General features: G+C 44.1%; 1 protein-coding gene across 1 annotated transcript in view; it reads left to right on the top strand.

Moving 5' to 3' along the window:
* LOC115129515 (protocadherin Fat 4-like) overlaps window positions 1-20,132 on the top strand; it is a 96,407-nt gene that overhangs the window by 65,788 nt on the left and 10,487 nt on the right. The window contains 3 exon segments of the mRNA XM_029659934.2: window positions 12,964-13,144; window positions 14,147-14,397; window positions 14,625-18,971. Of these exon segments, the coding sequence (XP_029515794.2) occupies window positions 12,964-13,144; window positions 14,147-14,397; window positions 14,625-18,971 (4,779 nt within the window).

Here is a 20,132-nt window from a genome sequence, read left to right as displayed (position 1 = left end):
CTAGAAGCTACACATTGTTTTTTATCTCCCCCCAGAGTAAATTCATCTAAACATGCATTCTTTCAGGCTTTTTATGTACGCTGAGTGCACAAAACATTAGGAACACCTACTCTTTCCATGACATAAACTGACCAGGAGATTCCGGGTGAAAGTTATGATCCCTTATTGATGACGCTTGTTTAATTTACTTCAATCGGTGTAGATGAAGGGGAGGCGACAAGTTAAAGAAGGATTTTTAATTGAGACATGGATTGTGTATGTGCCATTCAGAGGGTGAATGGGCAAGGCAAAAAAAAAAAATATATATATATATATATATATATTTGTTGTTGTTGAATTTTACCCCCTTTTCTCCCCAATTTCATGGTATCCAATTGCTAGTAGTTACGATCTTGTCTCATCGCTACTACTCCCGTACGGGCTCAGGAGAGACGAAGGTCGAAAGCCATGCGTCCTCCGAAACACAACCCAACCAAGCCGCACTGCTTCTTAACACAGCGCGCATCCAACCCGGAAGCCAGCCGCACCAATGTGTCGGAGGGAACACCGTGCACCTGGCGACCTGGTTAGCGTGCACTGCGCCCGGCCCGCCACAGGAGTCGCAAGGCAAAATATTTAAGTGCCTTTGAACGGGGTATGGTAGTAGGTGCCAGGCGCACCGGTTTGTGTCAAGAACTGCAACGCTGCTGGGTTTTTTCACGTTTGACAGTTTCCTGTGTGTATCAAGAATGGTCCACCACCCAAAGGACATCCAGCCAACTTGACACAACTGTGGGAAGCATTGGAGTCAACATGGGCCAGAATCCTTGTGGAACGCTTTCGACACCTTGTAGAGTCCATGCTCCGATGAAATGGGTCTGTTCTGAGGGCAAAAGGACTGGGGTATGATCCTAATGTTTGGTATACTCAGTGTATATCCTGCATTTGATAGAATAGGGCCCTTCTCTGTTTGTTTGGATACGGTGGTGGAGCTTGTTTTATCCAGATAATAGGTCAGGTTGTCATTCCATAGAGGTCAGTAAATGTGCTGTTAAGTTGGTACATGTGTATCCTTGTCGGAGCCAAATCACATGGTATGGTTAGTTAAGCATATGTTTCTTTGGGCTACTCTGGCATGGTCGTCATGGTCAAAGGGTGGTTCTGTTTCATCCCTGGACTGACCATGTGACCAGCAGAAATGCTGGATATTTTTGACTTGGTGTAGACTTTGGTGAGTAATTAATGTTGAGATTCACTCTCTATACTCCGCGATAATATGCTTGTATTGGGATATTGGATTATAATAAGGGGCTTTCCTGATTGCAAGGTCTGAAATATATATATGGTGTCAGACCTGGGTGGCATCTTGCCCTCATGGTTGTTTTGGAAGTGATAAGGGCTTAAAAGCACAATCTGTACCTTTCATCTCCAGTCAAAATGGTCAAAGTCACGAAATGTAACACAACCTTGCTGATTTTGTTTGATTTGTGACTTACTCTCAAATTCAGAGACATTGAATACTATGATTCAATTATAGACAATTCTAAATGAATTATGGCAATTATTGCGGTCCTTTTTGAATGCTCCACAAGATTATATTACTCAACAAATCCAAAATATTTGATGGAACACTTTAGAAGTTTCCCCATGAAGAAAATATTATGCATGAAGAGGGATTTGAGTAGAATATCAAAATATCGAAAAACCCATAATCATAGTGCAGTCTAAATGACCCTCACATTTTTGAGGCCGAGACACGGAGGGAAATTGTTATCCCATTTACTATCTGGCAGGACATCTTTAAGGTACAGTAGATGTTGAAGACTTTATCCCACGTTATCACTGTCAAGTACAGCTCATTTTAACACTTGCATTTGAACTCATTCTTTACTGCAAGAAAAGGAAAACGTTTTTAAAAAAGTAAATACTTAGTCGTTTTTTAAAGTATTTTTTTATTGCACATTCCAGAGCTAGCCTTCTTGTCAAATCAATGATGTCTTTGGGTGACACACAGTAGGCCTAATAATAGTTGTGTCGTTGAAATATGGTTGATGTGGATCACGGATCATGGAATGAATTCCACTTATTTGGAAGGGCTTGTGTTGCTGCTCTATCCTGCGGCTGCCACTGTTCCAGGGCCTGTCTGAGGGTTTCAACGAAGGTAAACTCGTTAACCAGTGGCTGAGTGGAGTTTCAGGCCTGACTCTGTTGAGTGAAATCTGTCATGAAATGGATGGAAACAAAAGAGCTCTCTGGTCCTGGTTCTTATAATGGTTCCTGGCTGGGGAGCAGGGAGTTTGGCACGCTCCTGTCATTATTTGGAAATCTGCGCTCCGGCATGAAATGTGGCACAAATACAAGCTGCATAAAGGTGTTTTACAAGGAGGCTTGTTGAAGGGAAACTTGAAGATCAGATCCGCTTGCAGTGGAAAGTTGTTGGCATAATTTCTGAGGGAAAAGTGTGACCAAAAAAAGAGAGATAATAGAACTGTTGAGTCCCAGGCAACTGTAATAGCTATATGGGGCAAACATCTGGGATCAACTGAAGGAAAATCCGATTTGTAACCCACTGCCTACCAGCATACCTGTACAAGTAATTCCCCCACATAGAAGGCTGTAGGACAATAGAAAATCGTAAAAAGGAGGTACACACGTGACACGTGTACACACACACCAAAAAAAAATGAACATTTAATGTATGACATGTTGGCCTTGTGCATGCATCGTGAACTGTCATAGCATTGCTTCTCACAAAAAAAAATATTTTAGAAGGCCATATGTTTACAGTGCAGTACGTATATTAACTCTGCAGATGTTAAACATCTCCTAAAGTAATTTACATCAAACTATAGCTGTGTCGTCTGCGGGGTTTGATGCTAGCAGTTTCTAACCATCTATATAACGTGAATGTGTTTTCAGAAAGTATTCACACCCCTTGACTTTTTCCACATTTTGTTGTTCAAAGTGGGATTCAATGGATTTAATTGTCACTTTTTGTCAACGATCTACACAAAATACTCTGGAATGTGAACGTGGTAGAAAACATTTGTAAAAAAAAACTATTTAAAAAACTATTTTTAAAAAGTTGTATGAAAAAAATCATGTTTGAATCACCTCTGGCAGCGATTACAGCTGTGAGTCTTTCTGGGTAAGTCTCTAAGAGCTTTCACACCTGAATTGTGCAACATTTGCCCATTATTCTTTTCAAAATTCTTCAAGCTCAGTGAAATTGGTTGTTGATCATTGCCAGACAACCATTTTCAGGTCTTGCCACAGATTTATGTCAAAACTGTAACTCGGCCACACTGGAACATTTAGTGTCTTCTTGATTCAGTGTAGATTTGCCTTTTAGGTTATTGTCCTGCTGAAAGGTGAATTCATCTCCCAGTGTCTGGTGGAAAGCAAATTGAACCAGATTTTCCTCTAGGATTTTGCCAGTGCTCAGCTCCATTCTGTTTCTTTTTATCCTGTAAAACTTCCCAGTCATTAACAATTACAACCATACCCATAACATGATGCAGTCACCACTATGCAATGGAGTAATGTGTTGTATTGGATTTGCCCCAAACGTAACACTTTATATTCAGGACAAAAAGTGAATTGTTTTGACACATATTTTGAAGTATTAATTAAGTGCCTTGTTGCAGACAGGATCCATGTTTTGGAATATTTGTATTCTGTACAGGCTTCCTTCTTTTCTCTCCGTCAATTGTATTGTGGTGTAACTACAATGTTGTATTGATACACCATCCAAAGTATAATTAATAACTTCACCATGCTCAAAGGGAAACTCAGTGTCTGTTTATTTATTTATTTATATTTTTTCCCCATCTACCAATAAGTGCCCTTCTTTGGAAGGCATTAGCAAACCACCCTGGTCTTTGTGGTTGAATCTGGGTTTGAAATTCACTGCTCGACTGAGGGATCTTGAAAATAATTGTATGTGAGGTATAGGTGATGATGTACCCATTCTAAAATATTGTGAAACTATTATTGCACAGTGTCAGTGCAACTTATTATGTGACTTGTTAAGCACATTTTTTACTTAGTCTTGCCCGTTTGCAGTTAGCCTTGTCATAACAAAGGGGTTGAATACTTGTTGACTGAGTCTTAATTCATTTGTAAACATTTCCAAAAACACAATTCCACTTTGACATTATGTGGTGTTGTGTGTAGGCCAGTGACAAAACATCTCCATTTAATACATTTTACATTCAGGCTGTAACACAACAAAATGTGGAAAAAGTCAAGGGTTGTGAATACTTTCTGAAGGCACTGTACATGCATTAATTTAGGCTGTCCATCGAGCCATGCTCCTTTATGAATGCTTATAGCAATAATTATAATGCCCATTAGACTACCTCCTTTGTGTAATGCTGTATGATGTTGGAAGTTAGCTAGTTGTGCTCACCCTCATACTCAAGAATATCTCCATTGCCTTGAGGATCAAGCTGTCAGTGGGGGCAACCGTGCTGGGAGTTGGACTAGTCTAGTGCATGTGCGTGTGTTAAAACGTCCCCGGAGGAACATTGACATGCACGACGTTTGGTCCCGTTTATTAAAGAGGCACAGTAAATCCCCCGGCCCATGCCTGTGGTGGCGGTTACCGTCGCATAGAGATCCCCTCTTTCACATCTCGCCATTAGGGCCGAAGTGTTTTTACTTTTCAGGGCTAAATGACGCCTTCGTAGATAAAGGATTGTAATGGCCATCCCATTTGAAGACAGGATCTTTTATGTTGTTCAATGGCTTCTCATGAATCTGGTCTGTACATTTTCTTAGGTTTCTATACTATGTCCCAGCATAGGATTCATCCATTAGGAATGAGCGGTCTGGTCGTCTTAAAAATGATCTCCATCTTGGATTTATTTCTAGATCCTTTTTAAAAAATGTTTTTTTAAATGTTTTTTGGAAATATCTCTCACCTATGTCCTTACCTAGCTTGACCGCATTAGTGTTTAGCTCCTTAGACTGATTTCAACAGAAAGTGAAGCTGACAAAGTCTTGAGAATGACTGATAAGTAATAGGTGTTGTAAAAGCTTAGCAGGGACCTTGCCAAATCACTGTCCAAATCTTGCCACAATAAATCTTTAATGGGACCATTTCTGAAGTCCTCAGCCATGCAGACTAGTGGCAACACAAGACGAGGCCAAATAAAACATCAGCCCCCCCAAATGAACTTTAACAGACCTGTAACATTCTAGATCAACTCTTAAAAACCAGCGCAGTAATAATGTGGAGGAGCTTTTTCCCTATGCCTCTTTTTCCAATCATGGTTTATGGTCCGCTTAACAATTTCTGGAACTTAATGTTTGTGCAAAATAGCTTTCGTGTCTGATAAGAGTCTTAAAGAGATGGTGTGGGTTGAATAATTTGTGCTCTGCGGCAGCCAGGAGATCCATGTTTTTAAAACTCTGGCTCTCTGTGACTCTGAGCAGGTCTTTTCAACCGTGATCACAGTTTGTGTTATGTGGTCCCAATGCCCCAGGGCAGTGATTGGGGATATTGCCCTGTGTAGAGTGCCGTCATTCGGATGGGACGTTAAACGGTTGTCCTGACACTCTGGTCACTTAACATCCCATGGCACTTGTCGTAAGACTCCAGTGTCCTGGCTAAATTTCCAATCTGGCCCTCATACCATCATGGCCACCTAATCATCCTTAGCTTCCAATTGGCTTCATTCATTTCATCTCCCCTCCTCTCCCCTGTAACTATTCCCAAGGACTTTGCTGTAAATGAGAATGTGTTCTCAGTCAACTTACTGGTAAATAATAAAGAATCAGTTCATCTCAAATGAGCAATTAGCTGCCAAAATAATGCATTGGCATACAATTTATGCCAATAGGCATTAGACATTAGTGGAATAGACAGATCTTTTTCAGTTGTTGTCACTCTTTTTTTACTTTTGGAAACAACAGTCATTGTCATTTGCACTAAGATACATTGGTAAGGTTGTGTTACAATAGAATGGGGGGGGGGGGGGGGACCACTGTACGGGCTTACTGGTCGACTGCAATGTCAGAACCATTGAACAGTTTAGCAAAAACTAAACATGCTATGGTAATAACAGCACAAAAGGAAAATCACTTCATAAACTCTTAGTATGTGCCCTGCAGTAGAAGAAAATGGCAGTTTGTCTGTGAATGGACTTTTCTTGTCTGTCTGTCTGTCTGTCTGTCTGTCTGTCTGTCTGTCTGTCTGTCTGTCTGTCTGTCTGTCTGTCTGTCTGTCTGTCTGTCTGTCTGTCTGTCTGTCTGTCTGTCTGTCTGTCTGTCTGTCACCAAACCCTATCCATAACATATGGGGAAAAGTATGTCAAACCGTTCAGACACGGCACTCCATAAAAAATTGGAAAGTTCTATAACATTTTAGGTATAATTTGATGAATACGTCTGAGATTGAAATTGGGTTTTTGAAACAGGGAGTGGCATGTTCTGTTGTTTTATAGCTGGGAAAAGCCTTTTAATATTCTCTCACTCATTAGCTGTGAGAAAAATCCCTGTTTACTTTGTTACGTCTGGCAAACGCAGTGGTGGGATAGCTCGCAACCTACACACACAGCCTCACCATCCCCATTCAGGAGTGTTGGAGCGGGCGCATTAAAAGGAGCTTTGTCGCAAAGCAACAGGTTCTCAGAAGGAGAAAAATGTCAATTTTGGGGCGAGATGGCGGCCAATTCACTGTGAGTAATGATGTGTTTTATTTACGCCGTCCCAAAAGAACACAATCTAGCTGCAGTCCATAAAGCGTAATTAACCGTTTAGCCTTAAGCTCCCAGCTACAGATGGCTGTCTCATAAATTTACACATTCATCCATCTTCCTAAGTCAACCTGTCCGGGAACTTCCAACTTTAATGAACCCAAGAGTTTGGACAACGATGCTATTCTTCTGATGAAGTCTTCAACAATAGATCACTGGATGATATTGAAGGAAGAGATTATCCCCAGTGCCAGTAAGACATCCAAAACCTCTCTCTTACCACAGCTCAGACTGGCCAATCCCTGGAGGTTACAACACTTCTCAGGGTGTTGCAGCCATTTCCTCCAAGTCAACCCCCTGCACAGACCTCCATGTGTGGCATATGCTCTCCCACCATCTTCAGATAGTTTAATTGTAATTACCTATGTATTTTGTACCCCCTCCAGCCCCGAAAGTATGGCCCATGCCACCTTTTCCAGGGCTAATGTGATTTGTCCACTGGTAATGTACACTAATAAGGTGCTTAGACTCGGCCATATGTTTATGCTAGACATTGCTTACAGGGGAGGGCTTATGGCCGGCTTACAAGGAAAACTGTCTGTGTGTGTTTAAGGCCGAGCAAGCTGAGCAGATGGAACACAGCACTCCCAGTGAGTCTTCGGAGCGTGTTATTTTGAACGCTGACACCTAGGGTTATTTAGGGTTTTCCCATTCGCTCATTTGACCCCACCAATAACAGACCTTTAAGGAGCCCAGGCTCAAATGGAATAATTGCATATTAGGGAGGAACTGAACATCGTTCTTCTCATGACCATTAGGTATAATTTAGAAATATCAAATAGACAGTTATGTTTTGGTCTCAGCTGCCCACATTTTGTCAGTGAACAAGCCTAGGGGAGTATGCTTTACGCTTAAATGGTATTGCTTTTTTGATTGAATTAAAGGGGTGAGGAATCCTCATACTGCGCTTGTGCTTAAGGAATTTAGCTGAGGTGTCGTGTTTCTGCGTGTGAAATGGGCCATAATGACGCAACGTCTCTATCTTTTGTTTTTGTTTTCTCCCGTAATGGCATCTACAAGGTTATCTGAATATCATCAGTCTGAATTCTTCCGTTGGAAAGTAAAAAGTTAACTGTGGAGACAAGTCTCTCGTCAGGACTTAGCTTGGGTTCATCGTGTCTCAACACTATTGCAGAGCTTGCTGACTCCACTACGAGTCTCAGGGGGCAATCTTTGTCTTGGAAACACGGTACCACGAGATGAAATATTTTCTTTACTGATTGAAAGAGCACATTTCTTGGGTCCAAACACCATTTCCTCATGTTGTAATCTTCCAGACATATTTTGATTAAATATATACACTTTGAGCCAGTCAGCGCTTGCTGGCAAAACATTTTGTAATCACAGCAAAGTCCCCCATGTAGCATATACAATGTATCGCTGTGTTGTTGATATGTCCCAGTGTGACGTAAATACTGATGTATGAAAGTGTAATCACCAGGACAGGGGCACGTCGGGTCAGAGCAGTTTGTTTTCCTACACAACCTAAAATGAACCCCTATAGGAGATTATGCAAACGAGTCAAACTCGATTCAAATAGAGCAGAAGTGGTGTCAGATGGCTTTATCTGGTACCTTATCAGGCACCTTTCCAACTGCTCAAGCGTACCCATGGTTCCTGAAGCTCGATTTCAGCCATGTTTAATTAAAAAAAAAAAAAAATCTTTAATCAAGACATTTTTGGGATCATGTCTACCGAAACAGTGTGTTCCTCTAACTATGCACCATGTGATAGATTACCAAGCCTTTTTTCCCCCAGTGGATGTAATGAAGTTAGGGCCTACCCTGGGGTATCACCGGAGATGGCAGGAAAAGACATGCTGCGGTTTCATACTAACTCGTAAATAGTGTCAAATACACAGAACTGCTGGTGCAGCAGGAAGAAAGAGCTTTCTGGGAACACGTTTTGCCTATGGAAACAATACTTTTTTAACCACAATGCATGGCAGCACAACCGGTTCTGCAGACGTCCCGGTGATACTTTCCACCGGCTTTCTTTCCATGGAACAATGATTGCATTTGTCATGTGTCGGTGGGCGAGACAAGGTTTGCTTACAGCCAAACCTGCTGTATGCCTAGCTCTGCCATATCTCTCCTGCCATAGGTCACAAGTGGTGGTAACGTTCGCCATACAAGTCAGCTGAAAAAAAATCATTGACCTTCACACGCTAATGGAGTGAGATTGCCAGATCCCAGTGCAGGCTGTTTGGGTGAGATGCTGATATTTTGGGGTGAAAGAGCTTTCCTTTAAAACTGCATAACCTTCTCGCTGTTTCATTCGGCAGTCACGGTCAAACTAATGGAGTCCAATTATTAACTTGCCTTGTTACCAAATATGGGTGAGAATTAGGAATTTAGCGTTGTAAGTATGGGTGTGGGTGATATCTATGGTCTCTTCCTCCCCTGATTCAATGTCACATAAGCAGTCATGGAACGTTTCCTCCTAACCAAAACCATGCATAATCACCATTATTTGCGTACATGTGCATACCGGCTAAGATATTGTATTCCATGATGACTGAATCTGTGAGCCCACAGAATGTAACGAGAGAGATTTAGAACTATGTACACATTTTGACAGCAGATCCAAGAAACAGCTGCTCTTGTTATGTGATCGCAATGATCCCCGGGAGGTTAAGAAGCAGACTCTGGAGAGAGTAAGATGGTGTGAGACTGATCCACACAGAAAGATGTGGAAAATGCCTTCGTTTGAACCCTGGCTGTCAACAAGGGTGAGTTCAGTGCAGTGTCAGGGTCAGAGAGAGGAGTGTTTCATGGGGTTTAAGGCTGGGGGGGGGGGGGGGGGGGGCTTCCTTCAGGCTTACCCACAGATTAGCTGGGGTAACAGAGTCTGTCCCTAGCGCCCAGCCCCTGATGCGCTGGGCGCTTGGCATGGGGTCAAGGGTCACACAAGTGCAACGGCTGCTTCGGTTCTCCGGTGGCGTGGCGGCAGGCCGAGTCTTTCTTCTCTCCCGAGCGAGTAAACAGGTTGTGAATTCACATCCTACCAAAAAAAGTGAAAGGTTTGGACGGAGGCCAAAAGTATCCCACCTAAAAAACAAAAACACGCTGCTCCAACCCCATTGTCTTCCGTTTTTTTCCCAAAAGGGGAACAATGCTATTGCACTGCAGTGGCTCCACTCTGACCCTCAGGGGCCAATTCTATGTGCTGGGAAAACATGCACCCACCTTGGCTTCGGAGAACACGGTGTATTTCAACTGAACATGTCTGCATTGCACTACGTCTCCATAGGTTAAACAGATATCCACGCTTCACTCAGTTAGTGACTCGGAGACAAACGGCAATTGGATTTTAAAGCCGTTAAAACAGTCGAGGAGCTGCAGACCAGAACATCCTTAGCCGGCGACGTTGCAGGGCTTCTCGCAAGTTGTCTGTCAAACAGAGCTTGCCTGATAACATTGGCTCAGCGTTCGCTACCTTAAACTAATACAGATACTGTCTGACATGGAATGCTGCTTAATAACCTCCTTGATTAAGAGGATCAGTTGTAGAGTGACGGACATTTTGATCTGCTTCAATCAATCAATCAAATTGTATTTGTCACATGCTATGTAAACAACAGGTGTTGACTAACAGTGAAATGCTTACTTATGGGTCTTTTTCCAACAATTCAGAGTTGGAAATAAAGATTTCAAAAAATACCAAATACAAATGTAAATAGTGACACCAGGAATAATACACAGTGATTTAATGAATAACAATAACGAGTAAAAAATAATATGGTTATATACAGGGAGTACCCAGTACCGAGTTGATGTGCAGGGAAACAAGGTAATTGAGGCAACTATGTACATATAGGTAGGGGTAAAGTGACTAGGCAACAGGATAGATAATAGACTGAGCTGTAGCAGCAACGTAGGTTGTGTGTGTGTGTGTGTGTGTGTGTGTGTGTGTGTGTGTGTGTGTGTGTGTATGTGTGTGTGTGTGTGTGTGTGTGTTTAGCGTCAGTGTTCATGTGTGCACATGTTATCTGTGTGGGCTTATGTAGTGTGTGTTGAGGTGTCAGTGTAAGTATGTGTGAGTGGAGTCCAATGTATGAGAGTCAGTTTAAAAGAGGGTCAATGCAGGTAGTCCGGTTAGCCATTTGATTAGCTATTTAGCAGCCTTTTTTAGCAGTCTTAAGGCTTGGAGTTGGAAGCTGTTCAGGGACATGATAATTCAGGGCCTGGTGCATTGGCACCACTTGCCATGCGGTAGCAGAGAGAACAGTCTATGGCTTGGGTGGCTGGAGTCTTTGAAAACCATTTTGGGCCTGGTATAGAGGTCCTGAATGGCAGGGAGCTCGACTCCAGTGATTTACCGGGCCGTACTCACCACCCTCTGCTTCCATAACAACCCGCGAAAACAAAAATGATGACTCATTCCTGTTAATCTCATCACGTTGTATGGCATTGGGTCCCGCGTCCTCATCACGTTGTATGGCATTGGGTCCCGCGTCCTCATCACGTTGTATGGCATTGGGTCCCGCGTCCTCATCACGTTGTATGGCATTGGGTCCCGCGTCCTCATCACGTTGTATGGCAATCACATCGCACCGCTACTAGGCAGTTTGCTGACTCATATGTTTTGATACTGGTGCCACTGGTTATGTAATTGAATGAGGACAATCCAACTTAATGATATTTATAGTATTCAGTGTTCCATGCATTTCATTTGGGCCTTGGGGGGGTCTTAAAAAATCTATTGCCTTTGAATGAGCGAATATGGAAGCAAAGGCTGCCTTATTTTCTACTTTGAAACACCTTCCTTGAAATGATGCACTGTATGATCATAAATTACCTTGTCATATGTTCCTTTCAAAGTCTAAGGCCTATAGTTGGTAATAACTACAACATTGTGAACATGGTCTACTTTTCTGAAGGGACAACAACGGATGACTCATCTTTGTAATGACTCAACAGTATAAAGATTAGAGCTTGTGGTTTCTGAGCCCGGTATTTTGGGATAAAAACCTGTTTACTTTTTCCCTGTGTATGTATAATTTATTTTGTGCTGGAATGCATTTTTTGTTTGGGGCGTTTAACTATTTTAAGTGTGTTTGTGCTAACTGCTGTGCTAATCGTTGCAGCTGGATGCATTAAGAATTGAGTTGAATCTGCAAGAATTAAATGCAAGTTCTGTCTTTTGAATTATTTGGAAAGGATTGTTTCTCACAGGAAGGTTCTATGACAGCAGATATCACCCCACCGCTCATTAGCTAAATATAAGGCTCTTCACTGGACCATAATCCCTTAGTCATCCCAACGAGCAGATAAGTGTTAGTTATGTGGCAAAGAGCTTATGAGCACATGTTTTGAACGATCCTGATCTGTACAAACCAGGAAAGCCCCTCCTGGCTCTAAGGGATAAACTCCATCTTGTCCCTCTGCGTGAGATTCTGGAGTCTCTTGATGTTTTGATTATGCACAGGTTCCAGACCAAGAGAGATTATTCATGGTCACTTTTTCCAAATGTTTTTGATTATATTCTTATTAATCTGTGCCTCCGCACATTATGCAAGGTTCAAGTATTTGATGCTATTAACAGCTGAATATACATCTGCATGTGAGCCGCGCATTCATTGGTAACACTTTAAATTATAACGTGCTATCTAAAGAAGGGTTTGTGAAGTGGCACTTCAAGCCAGCAGATGTTTGAATCTTTTAGAATCTCTGCATTGGAGTTCGTTTTCATCTGCTATTGATTTAAATCCATCCCTCAGGGCCCAGAGAGCCTTATTTCGTCACTCGCTTGGGGAAAGAACGGTTAGATTTCTGCTGAAAATAGCATTTTCTGTTCTCGAATTCCACAGAGTAACTCACCGAGTGCTGCTTGCCTCAAAATAGATACTAGTACCTCAGCAACCAGATTGAATCTATGATATGCAAGACCCCAGGAAGGACACGTTCTAAAGATTCTGTTTCAGAGTTATTGAACTCTTCTGACGTGTTTTGTGTTGATGTGGCAGTATGGCTCAGGAAGTCGGACTTGTGGTGACCGAAGACGTTTGCTGGATTAAATGCAGGGATCTTTTGCTTGAGTCCCTGAAAGGACATAAATTGCTTCAGCATGTAAATGATAAGCCAGCACAATAAGTCATCTCATATGGTACTTTGTTGGTCTGCACTTATCCCTTAGGTCTTTCAAATAAAGCTCTTGGTCTTTTGATATGCTCTCATTCCCTCGTTCGTTTTTTTCTCTCTCTCTCTCCTTTTATGACCAGGCTCTCCTCCCCTGAGTGGAACGGGTACGGTCACCGTCCTGGTAGATGACGTCAATGACAACGTCCCCATGTTCACCTCGGCCACCTTCCACACCACCATCCCCGAGGACGCACCCACCGGCACCGACGTGCTCCTGGTCAACAGCTCCGACGCAGACGTGGGCCTCAACGGTGTCGTAAGGTACAGTCCCCCACCCCATTCCATCCCTAGGGTCATAAGCGGGGCTCCTGTACCCCAAGCCGAACATTTGATTCGGATCCCCCCTCGCCCTGGTACCCCCAATGGGGAGGCGCAGAGGGGGTACGTCAGTTTGTCCCACTTTCCCAAAACATCATAATGAGGATGTTAATTGGCTATGACAGAACTAGTATCAGGGTTTCCATGGGTTCTAGGCCTTAATGGAGAGCATAACCAGTTGCCATCAGTATTAGTTTCCATTCTCACAGCCCATTAACTTGGGCTTTTTTGAACTTCTGCTTCTGGACTGTCTGAACCACTTCTGGTTGTAGACAGCTTGGTTGTCTGTGGTCCCAATAAGTCTGTGTTCCATCTGTGTTCACACTTTATTCCATAATTTGTCCCCATTTTATAGGAAGCGTTTTCAAAATATGTGCTCTTGTGAGCTGTTTGAATTAAAGCCTCTTGTGAGAAGCATCAAAACACAGGAGAAAATGGAATGAGATACAATATTAAGATGAATACCTTAAGATTTGGGTAATGCTTGGCCAATACATTATAGATGGTGCTTTCATCAAACAAAAACCACAGAAAATGTATTAAGTTATTTTATGTCTGTGTTTTTCAATGAAATATACTCTCTGCCTCTTTAAAGCTTAAAACAGTGCCCTCCGTAGGATTATTTTGGCAATGCTGATCAAGATATTTGAATCTGGGCATTTATAGGCAGTAGAAAGCTTACCAGTATGTGCTGCATATTATCACAATATCTAATGTAATGTATGTAGGAAACTGCTCCTCCTGGCGACAGTATAGTAACAGTATTAAGATTGTATTGACTAAAACTAATGTTCAAATATTGTCTCGAAGTAGTGTATAACGTATATACATATATGTTCCATAGAAAATAAATGAAACATCTCATCTAAAACCATGCTGTACAAATCCTGTACATTTCCCCACTGTGTGTTACTAAAACGTGTCCTCTTCTATGTATCCCTACAGTTACAGTTTGACTGGAGGCAACGGTCAGTTCTCCATCAACCCAGCCACAGGCCAGATCATCACCAGCTCCCTACTGGACCGGGAGGCCAGAGCCAACTATCAGCTCCTAGTTGTGGCCACAGACGGAGGGCAGCCCCTGGGCACGTCCAGCTCTGCCACTGTGTCGGTGGTGGTGGCAGACATCAACGACAACCCTCCCCATTTCCACCACCACCCCTACGTCACACACATCCCCGCCTTCATCTCAGCAGGTGGGTTCAGATTTTATTCATGAATATTCATTTCAAATATTCATGTGCTTACAGTATATGTCTAATGATATTATGCTTGTATAATATGTGATTATATAACTAAAGTATCAACAGTATTTATTTGACCTCCTATGAAATTATTACTTTTGTGGAAAATATTGATGATTAAGCATACATCTGCTGTAAAAGTTATTCTGAAGCATTTGGTCTCATTTTGTATTTTTCAGGCAACTTGGTATTCGCTGTGACAGTGACAGATGAGGACGCGGGACCCAATGCTCAGCTCCACTACTCTCTAACTGGCCGCAACTCAGACAAGTTCAAGATTGACCCCTTAAGAGGAGCCATCACAGCCAATGAGAGGTTGACAGGCAGCTCGGAGGTTACCCTCACTGTCCGAGTGAAAGACGGCGGAACCAATCCCAAAACAGACTTGACCACCGTGACCGTCCGGTTTGTGACTGGGGGAGACTTCCCTGTCATCAAGCTGAAGGATACTACTTTCACATTCCCAGAGAGCCAACCCACAAACACGATCATTACCACAGTGACCGGGTCCTCGACACGTGGCGGGGCCCTGTCATACTACATCGCCAGTGGAAACCTGGATAATGCCTTTCACATCGACCAGTTGACTGGAGAGCTGTCAATCAAACATTCACTGGACTTTGAACACATTCAGAAATATGTGCTCTGGATTGAGGCCAGGGACCAAGGATTCCCCCCCTATTCCTCATATGAGAAAGTGGAGATCACAGTGCTGGATGTAAACGACAACCACCCCGTATTTGACAGGGAACCATTACATGCAGAGATACTGGAGAACCTGTCCCCTCAGCGGGTGCTCATTGTGTCTGCTGTGGATCAGGACAGCGGCCTTAACGGCCAGCTGGAATACGCCATCATCGACGGCAACAAGGAGAACAGCTTCAGCATCAACCGGGCCACTGGTGAAATCCGAACGACCAGGCCTCTTGACAGGGAAAAAGTAGCTCAATATGCCCTTAAAGTGAAGGCCACCGACCGTGGCAACCCTCCCAAAAGCACGGCTGTTAAAGTCCTGATAAACGTGCTAGATGTGAATGATAACGCTCCCAGGTTCTCTAAGATCTTTAGCGCCACAGTGCCCGAAATTGCCCCAGTGGGGTACACTGTCACCAGGGTTACAACCACAGACGAGGACGCAGGTGCTAATGCCATAAGCAAGTATTCAATCACAGACACAAGTCTACCGTTCACTATCAATCCAAGTACAGGAGACATAACAATCAGTAGACCTCTCAATAGAGAAGACACTGACCATTACATTGCCAAAGTCTCTGCCCATGATTCTGGCTGGACAGTTAGCACGGATGTCACAATATTTGTAACAGATGTCAATGATAATGCCCCCCGATTCAGTCGGCCATCTTACTATCTGGACTACCCTGAACTTACAGATGTGGGGTCACTTGTTACTCAGGTGTCTGCGGCAGACCCTGACGAGGGCTTCAATGGCAAAATATTCTATTTCATCAGATCCCAGTCAGAATACTTCAGAATCAATTCAAGCTCTGGAGAAATCTTTATCAAACAGCATTTAAAGTATAAAAACTCAACTGGCAGTAACATAAACATAAATCGCCATAGTTTCATAGTTACTGCTTCAGACCGTGCTCCAAAGCCATTGATGAGTGAAACTACAGTCATTGTAAACATAGTAGATAGTAATGACAATCCACCCAAGTTTGAATCGTCTAGCTACTTTACACCTGTCACTAAAAGCGTCAAAGTTGGCACCAAACTTATCATGGTCATAGCTCTAGACAAGAAAGATTTTGGCCTCAATTCTGAGGTGGAGTACATAATATCAGGAGGGAACAGCTCTAGCAAGTTCAAACTGGATAAGCAGAGTGGATGGGTCACTGTCGCCGCCTCACTCACCTCAGATATGAACATGGTGTTCCTCATGGATGTTACAGCCAGAGACAAAGGCAACCCCCCTCTGACTGCTAGAACCACTGTGAAAGTGGCGGTCACTGAGGAGAACCACCACACACCAGAGTTCTCCCAAAGCCAAGTCACAGCTACCATACCGGAGAGCCTTGCTGTGGGGACAGCCATCAGGACTCTCTCTGCCAGGGATAAGGACAAAGAGATGAATGGGCTCATCGCATACAACATCACTTCGGGCAATGACAAGGGCCAATTTGCCGTGAACAGTAAAACAGGAATCCTGTCTCTGGCCAATCATCTGGACTTTGAGGAAAAGCAAAGATATGAGCTCAGAGTGACAGCCACTGACGGGGGATGGATCGCAAAGACCAGCTACGTCATGGTTACAATCCATGTGACCGACGTGAACGATAACCCACCTATATTTGATCCTGATGAGTATTTCCCTGTGGTACAGGAGAACGTTCCCAGTGGCACCACAGTGGTGAAAATGAATGCCACAGACAGAGATTCTGGGCCCAATGCCGTCATGGCTTACGTGATCCAGTCTTCAGACAGTGACCTCTTTGTAATTGATCCAAACACCGGTGTAATCACCACCCAGGGTTTCCTGGATTATGAGGCCAAGCAGGTCTACCACTTAACAGTGAAGGCCTTCAATGTCCCAGACGAGGAGCGCTGCAGCTTCGCCAACGTCAACATTCAGCTCAAGGGGGCCAATGAATACGTTCCCCGCTTTGTCTCCAAGCAGTACTACTTTGAAGTCTCTGAAGCAGCTCCAAGAGGCACAGTGGTGGGAGAGGTGTTCGCCAGTGACCGCGACCAAGGACATGACGGAGTGGTTTACTACCTAATTTTTGGGAAGAGCAGAAGAAAGGGCTTCAGCATCAACAGGAAAACAGGACAGATCTATGTCACAGGTCCGCTTGATCGTGAGAAAGAGGAGAAGATCTCCCTCAAAGTCCTGGCGAAGAACGCGGGAAGCATCCATGGGGCGGATATCGACGAGGTCTTTGTGAACATCACCATCCTGGATGCCAATGATCCTCCTGTTTTCAGCCAGGAACTGTATGATGTTCAGATCAGTGAGGGTCTCTCCCCTGGCGGCTTGGTCACCTTCGTTAGTGCCCAGGACTCTGACTCTGTCCCAAGCTGGAGCAGATTCTCTTACTCCATAGTCTCAGATTTCAAGAAAAATGTCTTCAACATCAACCCCCAGACTGGCCAAGTGTCTGTTGCAGCTGAGCTGGACAGAGAAACCACTCCTCTGTTCAGCCTGACTCTGCTAGCTGTGGACTCTGGTTCACCCTCGGCAACTGGAAGTGCAACCCTGATCGTGAATCTGGAGGACATTAATGATAACGGTCCTACTCTGATGACGGTGAATGCAGAGGTCATGGAGAACCAGCGAGCTGGGACAGACGTTGCAACTCTTACCTCAACCGACCCAGACCTTTCACCTAATCAAGGTCCGTTCTCGTACAGTCTGCTCAGCGCCGGTTCAGCCAACAACTACTTCGGCCTCAGCCCCGCTGGAGTGCTGACCACCAGTCGAGAGATCGACAGGGAGCAGATCAGTGACTTTTACCTCTCGGTGGTGATCAAGGACTCCGGCGTCCCTCAGATGTCCTCCACCGGAACGGTCCACGTAAAAGTCAGTGATCAGAATGATAACCCGTCAGAGCCACGCTCAGTGGAGATATATGTCCACTATTTCGGAAACATGTTCCCCGGAGGGTCCCTCGGGGTTGTGAAGCCCCAAGACCCAGACATCCAGGACAGCTTCCATTGCTCCTTGACCCCTCCTTCATCCAGTCTGTTCACCATCCCAACGGGCACCTGTGATCTCAACTCCAAGGCCCGCTCAACAGACGGAACATTCGAATTAGCTGTCCGGAGTAGTGATGGTGTCCATGGCTCTGTCAGCAGTAACGTCCGCGTCTTCTTCATGGGGTTCACCAACGCCACTGTGGACAACAGTATCCTGATTCGCCTCCGTACCCAGGGGGTCACCACCTTCCTCACCAATCACTACCTCAGCTTTGTTCGCATCGCAAACTCACAGCTGGCGGGGCTAGGCATTGGAGTACAGCTGTATGGTGCGTTTGAACTCAACAACCAGACTTTCCTGATGGCCGCCATAAAGCGCAGCCATGGACAGTATGTCAACCCCAGTGGAGTGGCCACCTTCTTTCAGAGCATCACAGAAGTTCTGCACAGGCAGTGCGGGGTGCAGGTAGACTCAGTGGATCATGACCCCTGCACACGTAACCCATGTCAGAACGGGGGCAGCTGCAAGAAGCGCCTTAGCGTGGGGCCAGATATGAAGACAGAGGAGAGTGTCCCGGTGATCCTTGTCACAAACCACCCCCTCCAGCCATACGCTTGCAGTTGCAGACCAGGGTACGCGGGGGCGCTGTGCGAGACAGATATAGACGAGTGCTTGCCGTCCCCATGCCACAACAGTGGGACCTGCCACAACCTGGTGGGGGGATTCTCCTGCACCTGCCCCGAGGGATTCACGGGCATGGCCTGCGAGAGGGACGTAAACGAATGCCTCTCCAACCCCTGCAAGAACGGGGCGCTCTGCCAGAACTATCCCGGTGGCTTCAACTGCCTCTGCAAATCCGGCTTTGCAGGTACTGTACAACGCCTTAGGAGTCATTTGGATTTTATGAGCAACACAACCACAGATGTTCAGCTAGGCTCAAGTATACACACACTGCACATGAATCCTGCTTGTCCAAGTAAAGTATTTGCCTCCAAACGATTGCAAGAGGTGTTGTAACCCTAGCATACAGGCCTGACTGCCAAACATTTTTGGGTTTTACGATTACTAGTTGGGGGGTATCAGCTTTGATGCATATCATCTTGTCATGTTTACTTTAATAAAAAGGATGATGCGAAATTGAACCCAGTAAGGGCCTTAGTCTCATATAGACTCATATTCCTCTCCATGTATTTCTTTCTACAGTATTGCATATTTGAGATGTTTAAGGTTCTTTCTATCTTTCTGTTGGTCAAGCATTTAGAGGTTTAATATGTATTGAAGATTGCTCTCCCTAATTTCGAAAAGTGAACGAAATAGTACTAGCCACTGTGTAAATCACCCCCTCCCTGCTTGAATGTAATGCTAAGTTGATGATATGATGAATAAAGTAATATTACTCTTAGTGAAGGGAGAGCACATAGAGAAGCAAAACGAGAACAGTAGTTTGAATCATGTCTGTTTGGTCAGCTGCTGGCTGTAGTTGCTGAAAGACATTTCCAATGATCAACAGCAGATGTTTTGCCTTTTTTACTATGACCTTAACAAATGACCACAAACCTTTTGCGTTTCATCAAGACAAATGGCCCTCCTGAAGAATTGCACCTATTGACATACAGTAGTTTGCATGCCCTCACGTTGAACTCCACACTTCCTGTTTTCCCTGCCTGGTTGTGGTGAAAGAATGTATCTCCTTTAAACTATTTGTCTCATGTTGCAGGAGTCAGTACCTAAAAATACATGACGCTGCAGGTCATTGTCAGTCTCGCCCCTTGCATACCTTGTTCTGTCTGTGTCTATTAATATTTTTTTTTCCTTAAGTCATCATATTTTCATCATGTCTCTTGGCCCCAGAGATCCAGTAAAGAGGCTATAGTTGTCAAATCTATATATAATCTCCCAATTTATTACTTTTTCACTCATCTAAGTTTCAAATAGATTATCCTAAGTTTGCAATAGCATAGACCCCCTGTGATTTTAAGTCCCCCCCCCACACACACATTTTCCTTTGTCATCCCCACCTCGTTCATTT

Source organism: Oncorhynchus nerka, linkage group LG5, assembly GCF_034236695.1.
Source record: "Oncorhynchus nerka isolate Pitt River linkage group LG5, Oner_Uvic_2.0, whole genome shotgun sequence".
Taxonomy (NCBI): Eukaryota; Metazoa; Chordata; class Actinopteri; order Salmoniformes; family Salmonidae; genus Oncorhynchus; species Oncorhynchus nerka.
The sequence above is the reverse complement of the archived record's forward strand: the minus strand, read 5'-3'. Positions and strand labels throughout refer to the sequence as shown.